The sequence below is a fragment of the Photinus pyralis genome, unplaced genomic scaffold, assembly GCF_008802855.1.
Source record: "Photinus pyralis isolate 1611_PpyrPB1 unplaced genomic scaffold, Ppyr1.3 Ppyr1.4_LG8, whole genome shotgun sequence".
Taxonomy (NCBI): Eukaryota; Metazoa; Arthropoda; class Insecta; order Coleoptera; family Lampyridae; genus Photinus; species Photinus pyralis.
Genome location: NW_022170819.1, coordinates 24,801,687 through 24,815,709, shown reverse-complemented (window position 1 = coordinate 24,815,709; position 14,023 = coordinate 24,801,687). Strand labels below are relative to the sequence as shown.

The 14,023-nt window shown below is 35.9% G+C and overlaps 3 protein-coding genes across 3 annotated transcripts; all 3 read right to left on the bottom strand.

The window, feature by feature from the left end:
- Positions 1-781: 781 nt before the first annotated feature.
- Positions 782-1,426, bottom strand: LOC116179363. Its single transcript, XM_031499147.1, has 2 exons — positions 1,276-1,426; positions 782-1,224 (listed from the first exon to the last, which is right to left on the bottom strand). The coding sequence occupies exons 1-2, from the start codon at positions 1,321-1,323 to the stop codon at positions 835-837; spliced, it is 438 nt and encodes a 145-aa protein (XP_031355007.1). The 5' UTR covers positions 1,324-1,426; the 3' UTR covers positions 782-834.
- A 4,801-nt stretch (positions 1,427-6,227) lies between these two features.
- Positions 6,228-6,872, bottom strand: LOC116179361. Its single transcript, XM_031499145.1, has 2 exons — positions 6,722-6,872; positions 6,228-6,670 (listed from the first exon to the last, which is right to left on the bottom strand). Exons 1-2 carry the CDS (start codon positions 6,767-6,769, stop codon positions 6,281-6,283), a joined length of 438 nt encoding a protein of 145 aa, XP_031355005.1. The 5' UTR covers positions 6,770-6,872; the 3' UTR covers positions 6,228-6,280.
- Positions 6,873-10,074: 3,202 nt separating this feature from the next.
- LOC116178864 lies at positions 10,075-10,717 on the bottom strand. Its single transcript, XM_031498495.1, has 2 exons — positions 10,576-10,717; positions 10,075-10,524 (listed from the first exon to the last, which is right to left on the bottom strand). Exons 1-2 carry the CDS (start codon positions 10,663-10,665, stop codon positions 10,135-10,137), a joined length of 480 nt encoding a protein of 159 aa, XP_031354355.1. The 5' UTR covers positions 10,666-10,717; the 3' UTR covers positions 10,075-10,134.
- Between the last annotated feature and the right edge of the window lie 3,306 nt (positions 10,718-14,023).

The following is a 14,023-nucleotide window of genomic DNA, read 5'->3' as shown; positions in this document are numbered from 1 at the left end:
GATTAATAAAAGGCCCAAACCTTCTTATACCCGAGACCCAATGTATTGTTTCATAATAAGGTTGTCTTACTCCACCCATTGTGTTGAATCTTCACTCCCCAGTCTAGACTCAAGTTAACTGATCTGTATGACTTTTAAAAGGACATTGTTGTCCATGGTGTAACATTTTATTTTTGTAACTCATTCAAAATAATATATGACGCACGTGATTATTTACAACACAACAGATATATATCGCAATGAGAGATTATGTCATGGTCTATATCATGGTTCAGTATTTTATGTCATGGAATCGTGAAGCACTTAAATCCTTTCAATCAATTTCGAACTGATGATTTTTTGGTTTAAAATGTATGCTAATATACAATATGAAAAATAAAGGCTCAGCATTTCAAGATTAACACTATACTTCGAGGTGTCGCAAGAAGGTAATGATTGCTTGGTGCATCTCCCTTCAAAGAATTATTGACTTAAAACCCAACTTATCACTAAGGAAATGTAAGTTTTATGGTATGAAGGGAATTCAAGCTCGGAAGCTCTTGGGGAAATACGGAGCAGAGGAAAGAGTACTTCTGTAGAAAAGCTTACTATCTTACTAGATTTGTTAAAACAAAGAAAGGGGAGGGATGCGACTGGGCACAAGAGGTTAGTGGAAGTGAGTGAGGGATATAAGTCCAATATCCGCAGAAAATGATGAGAATGAAAACAGAAGGCCGTGAAGTAGGGGGGGGGGGGAAATGAATGAAACGGATTTGAATGAAAGAAAAAGGAGCAAAGAAACTTTCACCTTAATAAAATTTTAATAAAACAAACAATTATGTAGAATCTCCAGAATCATTTGTTTAACAATTCAATTTCCCCGGCCAAACAGTTATTCCAGTTTATAAGCTGTTCGACTCGATCCTTTCCATTCACTTTTTCACAGTTTCCGTGAAGCTTCGCCGCCAATGCTTCGTAATCTTCAACTTCATGTTTAATCAAAAACTTCGCCCAATTTGCGGTATTTTTAATCATAACCTCCTTATTAAATTTTCCATCGGGTCCGTAGTACTTACTCTTCTCAATTATGCACTCAGTTAGTTTGAGTCCATTGTCGTCTAAATTGACGACTCTGAATGAGTCGTCAAAGTACCCATCCAATACCTTTTTGTCGAGCTTGTGTTCTTCCAAGCACTCGTGAATATAATCGTCGATTAGTTCTTCAGGAAATTTTACAGAAAGTACCTAAAGCATCGTTCATTAGGGACCCGAAAAAATGGTTTGTAGCCGACTCACCTGAACGATACACCAAACGAACACCAAACTCAAAACGTGCGCTTTCATTTTCGATGGCTCGGTTACTACCTTCAAAACAACACTTTGCGTGTATTTATAGAGTTTTGTGATGTAACATTCAAACCATAAATTTTAATGAGATATTTGGTAAGAATAATCTCTTATCACCTTTGTGTTTTGGAAGCCTTTCCCTCTCCGAAAAGATAATTGTACTTGACATTTGCTCCTACAAGGTACAAAGTTTTCACAACTTTAGGTTTTGTAGGAGCAGAGGATAACTGAAACGATTGCCTGAAAATTGTAGATACTATTATTTATTATTATTATTATCCAGGGTCAATAGTGTACTGTACCCACGCTATGAATGTGGTAGCCGCCAAGAATGCTAGCGGTACTCATTAAAGATAATTTCTGGGACTGAATCTAAAAGTTCGGCCTGCGGTTTCTGTTTATATTTGATTCTTGAAACAGGATGTGTCAAATGCAGGTTTCGTTCCAAGTTAATTTACTAAGATATTGTAAAAGTTAAGACTAAGAATACTCTTGACATTTTCGATAGTGTCAACGCGAGGTGCGAGGTTTTTCTGCAATCGAAGGGGTTTACTACCCCTCTCTAAATTAAAATTATTGAATTTTCTATTTTGAACTTGTAAATTCCTTTTTTAGCGAACATTTTCTGTCAGTCTCACGGCTAGCCCTAACCTAAATTTCATTGTGACGTATGTACTGTACTGGAAATTACTATATCTCTGAAAAATGACTTCAAAACCTTCTTTTGTAACTTGCATGCTAGAAAAACTTTACTCCAAATCCAGTTTTGAATATATTACCTACAAAATCAGTAATGAAATCGATCCATTTTTGTTATTTACAGCTTTCACTATGACTTTTTGACTAACTATCGAGATCAATTTTTTTTTGCTAGTGACTCCTGGTGGCGCTCGAGACTACAACTAATTAATCTTACCGTTCCATTTCAAGTAATTCTGTATATATAAAAAAATAAAGATTGCGTAGAAAAATATAGAAATTATTAAAGTGTTCATTCTTTTTGCACCGCTCGGTACTATTCACATTGAACTCGTTTATTTGGACATTTTTCATTAGTAAAATTAAAAACAACTTTAAATAGACAGCTTTTTCTTCTAACAATTCCAGTTTAATGAGTTCACTCAAATACATGCAATACCAACAGTTCCAATTTGCCCAGAGGTTAGAGGAACTGGTCCGAATATGGGCTATGCACATAATATGGGCCACCAGATAATAGGTCCTAACGCAATCAGCGCCATCTGCTGTAAGCCCCTTAAGAGGTACCTACTAATAACACTATCATTTTACAATTATGGTGTTGTTTCCAGCTATATCTATTGTGGCGCAGTGCTCTCGTGAGTGTTTCAAGATTATCATTATTTTCTAGGTGAGTCGTTTACTAAGAGATTCTAGAAGTTTTAACATCTATTTTGATTACGATCGCTGCATGCGCTTATTGTTTTAGAATGTATCTTCCTTCTGTTCAAACGATTTCGCGTTTATGTTACCTCAAAAAAACTTACGTCAGTTTCTTCCACAACGTACAATGTGGTTAATATGGGCCCCTCGTGAGGTCTAAATATGGGCCAGGGCCCATATTAGGACCAGAGTCTGAAATTGAAACCTTTTTTCAGATATTATGCCGCGTCAAAAATCTAAGTACGTAGCGAAGAATGTAAGAAAGAAATGGGATTCTACGAAAATGTTAAATGCCTTAGAGGCAGTCAACACGAACAAAATGGGCAATCAATCCAGAAGACGCCCAAACGACCATGTGTTAAGCCCCCGCAATTGCCAAAGTCTAGAGTAAACTCTAACAATTCAAAGAAAAGAGCGAAGAGGCAAGAAGAATCGGAAAGTGACGAGGCCGAAACATAAAATGAACAATTCATCCCAGAGGACGAAGACAGCGACTTGGAAAACATTGGCCAAAACCTTCCTGACGATGAAGATGCTGCGTGCATGTTTTGCGACATACACTTTTCCGAAAATCAAAAAGGAGAACTGTGGATACGGTGCCAGAAGTGCTTTCTATGGGCTCATGAACAATGTTCAGGGGCGGAAAAAGACTACTACGTTTGTGACTTTTGCCGTTAGCGGTATTTCTGGATTACAAATTTTATTTTTGTACTGAAAATAAAAGTTATTTTGCATTAGATAGCACAAAATTCCTTCTGTTTGTTCTCTCTCTGAATTTAAATTTTAACCCCAGCTAGGTATTTCGTTTGTAAACCCGTTTAGAGATGTAAGTCAGTCTTGTAGTAGATTTCTTATTACCTTAGTTCTTTATTTTCGCCACTAGAAGTCATTCGAGTGTTATGGATTTTTGATTACAGTCGTTCTTTGCTTCGCCAGCCGAGGTCGTGCAAATGTTTTCCATGATTTTATCCCTTCTTAAATTTTATCTTGCCAATGAGTTGCAGTTTCTAGCCCAGTGAAGATTATGCCGTCAGACAAAGGCTTTTGGTTTAGTGGCCACCATATTTCTGTAGAGTGGTTTCTCTTCTTCTTTTTGATGTCTGCGGTTGTGCTCCATTTGCAGGATTTGTATTTGCACATAATCAGTACTAGGTAGGTACATGTATGACGCAGTATTTTCCTTAATACGTAAAGTTTCTCTTACAATTTTCTCTTAAGTTCTCATCGTTCTTTCTTTTGGATTACCTTTTACGTTGTATTTACCTGGATATTACTTACTACGTACGCAGTTCGTAACTAACATCGAATTGATATTGCCTAACGCCACGTAATAGATGAGTTTCTACATTGCCGACCTGCAAAATTCTCATCAAAATCTCATTTTACCAACATTAACCTGGTGAACTTCATTCTATCGAAATTACTACCTATTTCCAAATTTATACCTAGAAATGTACCTACCTGCTTTGTTCTACACCCGGACATTTTTGAAATTATTTCTGAATAATAATAAATAAAATAAGAATATATTGTTATTTTATACTTCCTCAAAGGACTAAGTCCATTCAGAGATTCTTCCCGAGTTCTTAAGAAATTGTTCAAAAAATTTGTTCTTAAAAGCTAATTAAATGCTCTTCCGAAAATTACAAAAATAATGAAGGCTGTTTTAGAGACTTTTTAAAGATCTCCTGAAGTCTGCACGAATTCTTTAAGGACTCTACTGCTAAGGCGCTCATCAAACATTCCCACGATGACCTTTAAATATTTTTTAAATCAGAAATATAGGATACGGTGTGTTTATTTAAAATCATCTGAAGACCCTTTGAAGAGGAAGATTGTGCAGAGGGTGCTTCGGAGGTTAGTAAGTGTCTCATAAGGTTACTTAAAAACACCCTATTATGGGTTTCCAGTAAAATTTGTACATTGGTACATGAAATTTTTGGAGTAATTGGTAAGACTGAAGTAGGTGATCGATCGTAGCTTTTGTGACAATCTACGCTTGACGTGTTGTGGTTTTTCGAAGAACATTGTATTGTGCTTTGGTAGGTAATAAAAGAAATTAAGAGTTGCATTTTTCTCGTTTGTCTTTGCGTCGAGTACTCCTAATGGAATTGTGTTTATTCTACAATCTAAAACCGCGTGAAAAGCAGATCTAGAAAAGCGACAGAACGATCTGACCCCATGGAGTCAATGGATTTGACTCATTTGGCTCACTCAATAGGCTTGTTAAATGTGACATATAGGTCAACCGAATCTGTCCAAGTGCTTTCCAGTTGCCGTATTCACAGACAGACAGGCAGATTGACTTACGTATAATAAAGCTAGCATCCCTTTGCCCTGCTGCTTTATAATGTCTACTACTCAACACAAATACATTTTATGGGATTAAACATATAAAAACGAAGAAGTTCTGTAGAACATTCGACCTGTTCCACAAAATAATTGGAAATAATCTTTGAAAAAACTCAAAATTATCCCGTACCAAAAAATGAATAATCTTATCCCCAACGAGCAATTAGTGAGAGTCTTCGAAAACACTTTGTTTTAGATCAAAGTTCTTCAAATATGGAATGATACACCAATGCCAATTGATCGACTATTATATTATATTATATTATATTATATTATATTATATTATATTATATTATATTATATTATATTATATTATATTATATTATATTATATTATATTATATTATATTCTATTATATTATATGGATTGATTAATAAAAGGCCCAAACCTTCTTATACCGAGACCCAATGTATTGTTTCATAATAAGGTTGTCTTACTCCACCCATTGTGTTGAATCTTCACTCCCCAGTCTAGACTCAAGTTAACTGATCTGTATGACTTTTAAAAGGACATTGTTGTCCATGGTGTAACATTTTATTTTTGTAACTCATTCAAAATAATATATGACGCACGTGATTATTTACAACACAACAGATATATATCGCAATGAGAGATTATGTCATGGTCTATATCATGGTTCAGTATTTTATGTCATGGAATCGTGAAGCACTTAAATCCTTTCAATCAATTTCGAACTGATGATTTTTTGGTTTAAAATGTATGCTAATATACAATATGAAAAATAAAGGCTCAGCATTTCAAGATTAACACTATACTTCGAGGTGTCGCAAGAAGGTAATGATTGCTTGGTGCATCTCCCTTCAAAGAATTATTGACTTAAAACCCAACTTATCACTAAGGAAATGTAAGTTTTATGGTATGAAGGGAATTCAAGCTCGGAAGCTCTTGGGGAAATACGGAGCAGAGGAAAGAGTACTTCTGTAGAAAAGCTTACTATCTTACTAGATTTGTTAAAACAAAGAAAGGGGAGGGATGCGACTGGGCACAAGAGGTTAGTGGAAGTGAGTGAGGGATATAAGTCCAATATCCGCAGAAAATGATGAGAATGAAAACAGAAGGCCGTGAAGTAGGGGGGGGGGGGAAATGAATGAAACGGATTTGAATGAAAGAAAAAGGAGCAAAGAAACTTTCACCTTAATAAAATTTTAATAAAACAAACAATTATGTAGAATCTCCAGAATCATTTGTTTAACAATTCAATTTCCCCGGCCAAACAGTTATTCCAGTTTATAAGCTGTTCGACTCGATCCTTTCCATTCACTTTTTCACAGTTTCCGTGAAGCTTCGCCGCCAATGCTTCGTAATCTTCAACTTCATGTTTAATCAAAAACTTCGCCCAATTTGCGGTATTTTTAATCATAACCTCCTTATTAAATTTTCCATCGGGTCCGTAGTACTTACTCTTCTCAATTATGCACTCAGTTAGTTTGAGTCCATTGTCGTCTAAATTGACGACTCTGAATGAGTCGTCAAAGTACCCATCCAATACCTTTTTGTCGAGCTTGTGTTCTTCCAAGCACTCGTGAATATAATCGTCGATTAGTTCTTCAGGAAATTTTACAGAAAGTACCTAAAGCATCGTTCATTAGGGACCCGAAAAAATGGTTTGTAGCCGACTCACCTGAACGATACACCAAACGAACACCAAACTCAAAACGTGCGCTTTCATTTTCGATGGCTCGGTTACTACCTTCAAAACAACACTTTGCGTGTATTTATAGAGTTTTGTGATGTAACATTCAAACCATAAATTTTAATGAGATATTTGGTAAGAATAATCTCTTATCACCTTTGTGTTTTGGAAGCCTTTCCCTCTCCGAAAAGATAATTGTACTTGACATTTGCTCCTACAAGGTACAAAGTTTTCACAACTTTAGGTTTTGTAGGAGCAGAGGATAACTGAAACGATTGCCTGAAAATTGTAGATACTATTATTTATTATTATTATTATCCAGGGTCAATAGTGTACTGTACCCACGCTATGAATGTGGTAGCCGCCAAGAATGCTAGCGGTACTCATTAAAGATAATTTCTGGGACTGAATCTAAAAGTTCGGCCTGCGGTTTCTGTTTATATTTGATTCTTGAAACAGGATGTGTCAAATGCAGGTTTCGTTCCAAGTTAATTTACCAAGATATTGTAAAAGTTAAGACTAAAAATACTCTTGACATTTTCGATAGTGTCAACGCGAGGTGCGAGGTTTTTCTGCAATCGAAGGGGTTTACTACCCCTCTCTAAATTAAAATTATTGAATTTTCTATTTTGAACTTGTAAATTCCTTTTTTAGCGAACATTTTCTGTCAGTCTCACGGCTAGCCCTAACCTAAATTTCATTGTGACGTATGTACTGTACTGGAAATTACTATATCTCTGAAAAATGACTTCAAAACCTTCTTTTGTAACTTGCATGCTAGAAAAACTTTACTCCAAATCCAGTTTTGAATATATTACCTACAAAATCAGTAATGAAATCGATCCATTTTTTTACATGCAATACCAAACCAACAGTTCCAATTTGCCCAGAGGTTAGAGGAACTGGTCCGAATATGGGCTATGCACATAATATGGGCCACCAGATAATAGGTCCTAACGCAATCAGCGCCATCTGCTGTAAGCCTCTTAAGAGGTACCTACTAATAACACTATCATTTTACAATTATGGTGTTGTTTCCAGCTATATCTATTGTGGCGCATCCATTTAAAAACGCAAGGCAGTGACGTTTCCCGAACCGCGCCAAAGCATGACTTACCTATTGATATCTCTTTTTGGTGCATGTATTTCCATTTAAAATTCCTTTAACATAGAGCGTCCTTGTTAGTTGACCACCGGCGGTGACAAAACTGGCTACCCACATGCCTTCTACCACAATTATTATGTATTAGAACGGCAAAGATATATAAACTGATGGCGTGCGTTAATTAAGGGCTAATCCGAAATCGAAACTTACTCATTTTACATACTATAAGGTACGATTACTCTTCTTATCTAAGACATCTTGGAGCCGACGATTTCCGGAAGTCATTATTAGAACAATATTCTATAAAATTTAAATACTCAGAACAAAAATATGATGGATAACCTTCAGATTCAAGCCTCGACTTTTGCATAGATCTAAATTAACTCAAGTGTTGAAATTACCATTAGCACTTTCCTGTTATTAAACCTACAGCAATAAATTACCACCCTTAAATAATCTACGAAGTTAAAAATTCCGAAAAAATTAAATTCAAATTATGAGCTACCATTACAAAAGTAGGTAGGAGATGTCTGTAGAGTAACAGGTGACGTACGTTTTATGCAAAATAGTGAAAACAATGTGTTGCCTACATTTTTCTATTCTATGAGCTAAATCAATGGGTCTTGTCTTTCAGTGAAGGGACTTAAAGCTGAAATTTTCTTGTCGGGGGGATTGTCCAATGAGTGAATGACGGAAATGTGGCAGTACACAACTAGATGTCAAAAATATGTCAATAGGTTTCGGTTACCTTCAGATATACATTCTGGTTCTTGACCAATACTTATTTTAAATTATACCTTTTTCCATGTATCTTTTTAGAGTTGGTGAGTATGACTGGAAAGAGTTCGTAAAATGAGTAGGAAAACTGGGAGAGGGAAAGGAAAAATAAGAGAGATAAACTTAGGAGTATGTATGGCTTCAATTCCTGTGGTTCCTATGTCTCAACAGAAGGAAATCTAAATAAGTAAGTTAGTCCCAGGACTTAGATTAAGTGAAGCAAGAACAAAGGGACTGACTTTCAAATCAGTAGCGAAAGTAACTCCATTATGATCCGTAAACAAGGTTCAATAAATGAAATTGGGTGTGGGGAAGGTGAGGGAGAAGCTTGCGAGAGAGTCCGTGAAAGACAAGAAGACACAGGGTAAGAAAGGAGAGGTTCAGTGCGCAGGAAGGGCATTTTATAGCGCGACATCGCGTCGCGTCAGCGAGCTGAGGGAAGCACAAGTGAGAATCAACCCTAAGTACTAGCCACCTTTGATCATAGAGTAAGATGCTTACTATTCTTTATCTATAAGCTATAATTAACCTTAATCATCGTGTTTGAAAATTCGACTGATACTTTACGGGCAAAGATCTTTTCTCACCATTAAAACTAGAATAAGACTTTGTGAAGCATTTGTGTTGCCTCAGTTTAATTATTGTGTTCCTGTTTATCACCCATCCATAGATAAACTTACTCTACTAGAATACAGAGAGTACAAAATTCATGACGTCTATGTTTTATCTATGGAATACGTAAATACGAACATATTAGCCACAAGTTAAAAGATGCCAACTGGCTTTCTATGCATCACCGTAGGGAACTGCAACTGTTCTGTCTTTTTCATAAAATTATTATTTATAAAAGCCCTCCGTACTTATATAATACCATTACATTTAGAACTGACGTGCACAACATTGATACAAGATTTCGTGGAAACATTTCTCCCCCCTCCATTCTACTGCTTTATTTCAAAGGTCTTCTTCATATAATGTGTATCGTTATTACAACTGTTTGTCAACCGAGTTAGTAAATAGTTCTCAGAAAACGTTTAAAGTCAAAATTCGTAATATGTTAATGGACGAGCATATTCTTATTTGAGCATATTTATATTTGAAACTAATTCTATAGCTTAAGTTGTTATAGTTTCGTAAACTCCGTTCACTTTATTTTTTTTTGTATTAATTTTATTATTAGATTTTTGATTTGGATTGGATGCATAGTAAAATATTATTTAGAATCACAGAATGATAGTTTTAGTTAGTAATAAGCAACATTTTTGTTGTTATTTGTTATTTAATTCAGGGTTTAGGTGGAAGAACAGCGTTGCTGAACCTCGCCCTGAGATTATGCTGCATATATACTGCATAATAAAGCATATTTATTATACCCAGTTGCGTATCGTTTCATACACCGAAGAAATCTAAATGGTTTGAGTTGGTAACTTTTTTGCGGAATTGTTTTTAAAAAGCTTTGTCGGCCTTGCAAGTAAGTTTATTTCTACTGAATCATATTATATAAGGAAAAACACAAGAATCATTTATTTAATAATTCAATCTCTTCGGCCAAACAATTATTCCAGTTTATAAGCTTTTCAACTCGATCCTTTCCATTCATGTTACCACAGTTTCCATGTAGCTTCTCCGCCAATGCTTCGTAATTTTCCACTTCACGCTTAACCAAAAACTTCATCCATTTGACGATGTCTTTAATCATAACTTCCTTATTGTACTTTCCATCTGATCTGTAATAGTTGCATCTTTTAACTAAGCATCCAACTAGTTTGTCTCCCCTATCGTCCAAATTGACGACTCTGAATATGTCGTCAAAATATACATCCAAGACCTCATTTTCCAGTTTCAGTTCTTCCAAGCACTCGCGAATATAATCTTCGATTAGTTCTTCCGGATATCTTACAGAAAGTACCTAATGCATCCTTCATTAGTGACTGGAGGAAATGTGCTGTAGCTGACTCACCTGAAGGATACACCAAACGAACACCAAACTCAAAATGTGTACCTTCATTTTCGATTCCTCGGCTACTATCTTCAAAACATCACTTTGCATGTATTTATAGAGTATATTGTGATGTAACAGTCAAACGATGATATTTAATGAGTTATTTTGGTGGGAATAATCTCTTATCATGTTTGTATTTTAGAGACCTTTTTCCATCCAAAAAGTCTGGAGATAATTACTTTGACCTTTGATCCTAAATACAATGTTTCCACAACTTTGTATTTTGTATGAGCAAAGAATTGTTGACAGTTATTTATTTGCATTATTACGCAAGGTTAATAATTGGCGAACAATGTAATATTAAACGCTATAGATGCGGGGCTCCAGATCATACCTAGTCGCAATGCCAAGGGTGCTATCCGCATTTGTCAAAATAATTACTATTGGTGATTAGTCGACTAAAGGTTAAAAGTTCACGTAGTATCACTTTTTCTATTTATTTGATTTACTTTTTATAGACTGAATATTACAGAAAATTTCGTTAGTATAATGCAACTGTTACGTAACTGTCGCACACGAAGATAAAAAAATCGACACGTGCTCATCTCATCTTAAGTGACGTTGTACTTCAATTTCAGAAGATAAGAGACAAAGAAAATAAAATACTGCAAGGAACACAGCATAAGTAAACGGGTATATTTCAGTAGGCTCATAAGAGGTCAAAAACGGAAGAGATTTAAGCATTTCTGATTAAGCAATAACTTATTTTATTTTTACGTAGGTACGGGACGTTGAAGGGGCGGCTCTTGTTGTATCTGGAATTAGGGCTCGTAACGTCTAATTAGCTGTAATCAGAGGATTAGTTACTGCGTGCATTGAATATCCAACTCTCGGATATTCAATGCTGCGTGGAAAAGGTAAACTCCAGGAGGTTAGAAACACAAGGATGCTGTCAGCAAAGAGATTCTAATTTTCTTTAAAACGGAATGCCCTTGGGGTTTCCCAATAAAGCGGACTCCACTCTCAGCAAGGATTTATTGGGATTGGGGGAAACCGCATTCACTTTGTCGGTACCCATTTCCAACGGCCCGTTCACCCGCCATTCGCGTCTGCAGTTTTGACTCCACCATTAGTAACATCTCGTCGGGTGTTACCATATTGCCTTTCCGGCACCCACCTCCGATTTCCCTTTCACCTGCAATTCGGGTTTGAAGTTTTGACTCCATCATCAGTAAGATCGCATTTTGGTGGTAAAGACCTGTCACAAAATAGTACTACATTTTTGGGTGCCTCTCACAACTCGGGCTTCTATTGACGACACGAGAAAGAGACACCGCGGTTAAAGGTCTAAGAAACTTTTGAGCGCCCAAAGTACCCCTCGATGACGCGCGCCTTGCAAAAGGTGGTTGATTTCGCCCCTAGAGAAAAAAACTAAAATTCCGCCACGCAGGAGTTGTGCGCGTTTACAAGATCTTTCCGACGGAACTACTTTAAAAACGCACGAAAACTGTAGAAGATGGTAAAACACTTAAAACTCCAGGTTAGTATAACACGCTCGGTGATGACGCCCAGATGTCGCGGACTCCACACTCGTCCCTAAAGTTGTACCTAAATTACGTGGCCCCTGTAGGCACATGTACAATTGTGCACTCCCGGTCTTTCTACAAGCGTTCTTCTACGGTGCCGCATTTGCTACCATCCAGCTGGCCGGCCGGCCACAGTAAAATTTAAAGATACCTTTTTAGAAACAAATTTGCAAGAATGTGCTAAAAATTAATAGGTCTTGTGTGAAATAAATCAGAGTCGAACGAATGGGAGAGGGTTGGAGTGCATTTTTCGTGGTATTCTAATGAAAAGTTTCCACAAACAAACCTTATTTCTTAAACCTTTATAAAAATCGGGGGGTTTAACAGAGAACAATTTTCTCTAATGAAGTTTTGTTGTGAACCTCTCAAAAAAATCAAGAGGATATAGCGTATTTTTAAGGCCTAAAGAGATACTCTGATAAGAGTTTTTGGGAGTCCCGGATAGTAGTTATAGTAGTTCAAGTTTTAAGGTTTAACCGTAAAGTTTCAGGATTTAACATTTACGATATTAAACGAGGTACTTTCATGCGCAGTGTGTAACTTGTACAGGGTGGCCAAATAAGAATACGAGGTACTGTATCTGGGAACCTGTCCATCGTAGAGGCTTGCGGTAAAAAAAAGTTATTACTAAAGAAAAACCTGGAAAATATTTTTAAGTTTCTGAAATGGCCGCTAGGGGGCGTAACTGCAAATCTGGAATCTAAAAAAGTGATTGTTCTGTGAATTCCACTATATTAACCTAACAAAAAAATGTCCGGTCTTTGAAGACGACGATAATCTGAACCTTTTTTGTTTGACAATTTTTCCTGTATATCTAAAAATGAAGTGGTGGGGGGTATTTATAGGTTTCCGTAAAGAACACCCTGTATCTTCGAAACGACTGAGCCGATTTTAACTTGGGTTAATTGAAAACAGTTATTCTTCGGCTACAAATATTATAATATTTGAAGTTTTGTTAGTTTCACATATCGCCGTTTGAGGTTTTTTTTCGACATTTCGACAGAAATGGTTAATTTTCTCAAAGAAATTAAATCCGTTGGTTTGATTTTTTTTCATGAAAAAGTAGCTAGATGATGCCTAAACAAGCTCGCTATTTTTCAAAATAAATAGTACATTATTATGGCCACTTTATTTTTTCTTATGAAGGAAATTTTTGCTTTTTGTGTAATTTGATAGAGAATTGTTTTCTGATTTCAAAATTCACAATTTTTTTTTAATATCGTTAAAATATCTTCTTTTTTGCCCAGAAAACATTGCCTTGGGCAGTGTACGTACTCGTACTTAGTTTCTTGCGTTTTTACGAATTATTAGCGCTATTTCTTATTAAAAGATAGTAATGTTCACATTTTTGAAATTAGAAAAAAATTCTACATCAAATGACAAAAAGTGAAAATTACTTTCATAAGAAAAAACAAAGTTGATGATTGTTGACCCTGGAGATGCAACATCAAATTTAAAATTTAAGAGTAGAGAGAAAAAATTGGCCATATTATGTGTCATTTATTTCTAATATCTTTTTAAATAAGTTCAGTAAAAATTAAAACGATTTCGCAAAATAGATTTCGCGTTTTTCCGGATATCTCCGAAAGTAGTTGGAATTTTTGCAATTTCAAAACTACATTTTGTTAAGCATCAAAACACAGAACTTTGCCAAATTTATTCTACCTATCCATCTCTTACAGTTCCCGAGATTCGGCCCTCGAATTTGAATCAGCCTGCATACCACATGTAACAAACCTATTGAAAATCCAATGCCGCCGAGGTGCTCTGCCGCTTTTTTAGATCCTTTTTAGGGGTTTATTTAGTCTATGTCGATTACTTGGGGGATGATTTCTTTTCTAGTTCCGTGGTTTCTTTAGCTGCAATCGTACCTATCACTT

Excerpts from the sequence above, each read along its gene's own strand:
- LOC116179363 (XM_031499147.1), bottom strand. The coding sequence starts at position 1,323 with ATGAAAGCGCACGTTTTGAGTTTGGTGTTCGTTTGGTGTATCGTTCAG. Across the intron at positions 1,225-1,275 it reads TCGTTTGGTGTATCGTTCAG|GTACTTTCTGTAAAATTTCC; the intron begins GTGAGTCGGCTA and ends ACGATGCTTTAG.
- LOC116179361 (XM_031499145.1), bottom strand. The coding sequence starts at position 6,769 with ATGAAAGCGCACGTTTTGAGTTTGGTGTTCGTTTGGTGTATCGTTCAG. Across the intron at positions 6,671-6,721 it reads TCGTTTGGTGTATCGTTCAG|GTACTTTCTGTAAAATTTCC; the intron begins GTGAGTCGGCTA and ends ACGATGCTTTAG.
- LOC116178864 (XM_031498495.1), bottom strand. The coding sequence starts at position 10,665 with ATGCAAAGTGATGTTTTGAAGATAGTAGCCGAGGAATCGAAAATGAAG. Across the intron at positions 10,525-10,575 it reads TCGTTTGGTGTATCCTTCAG|GTACTTTCTGTAAGATATCC; the intron begins GTGAGTCAGCTA and ends AGGATGCATTAG.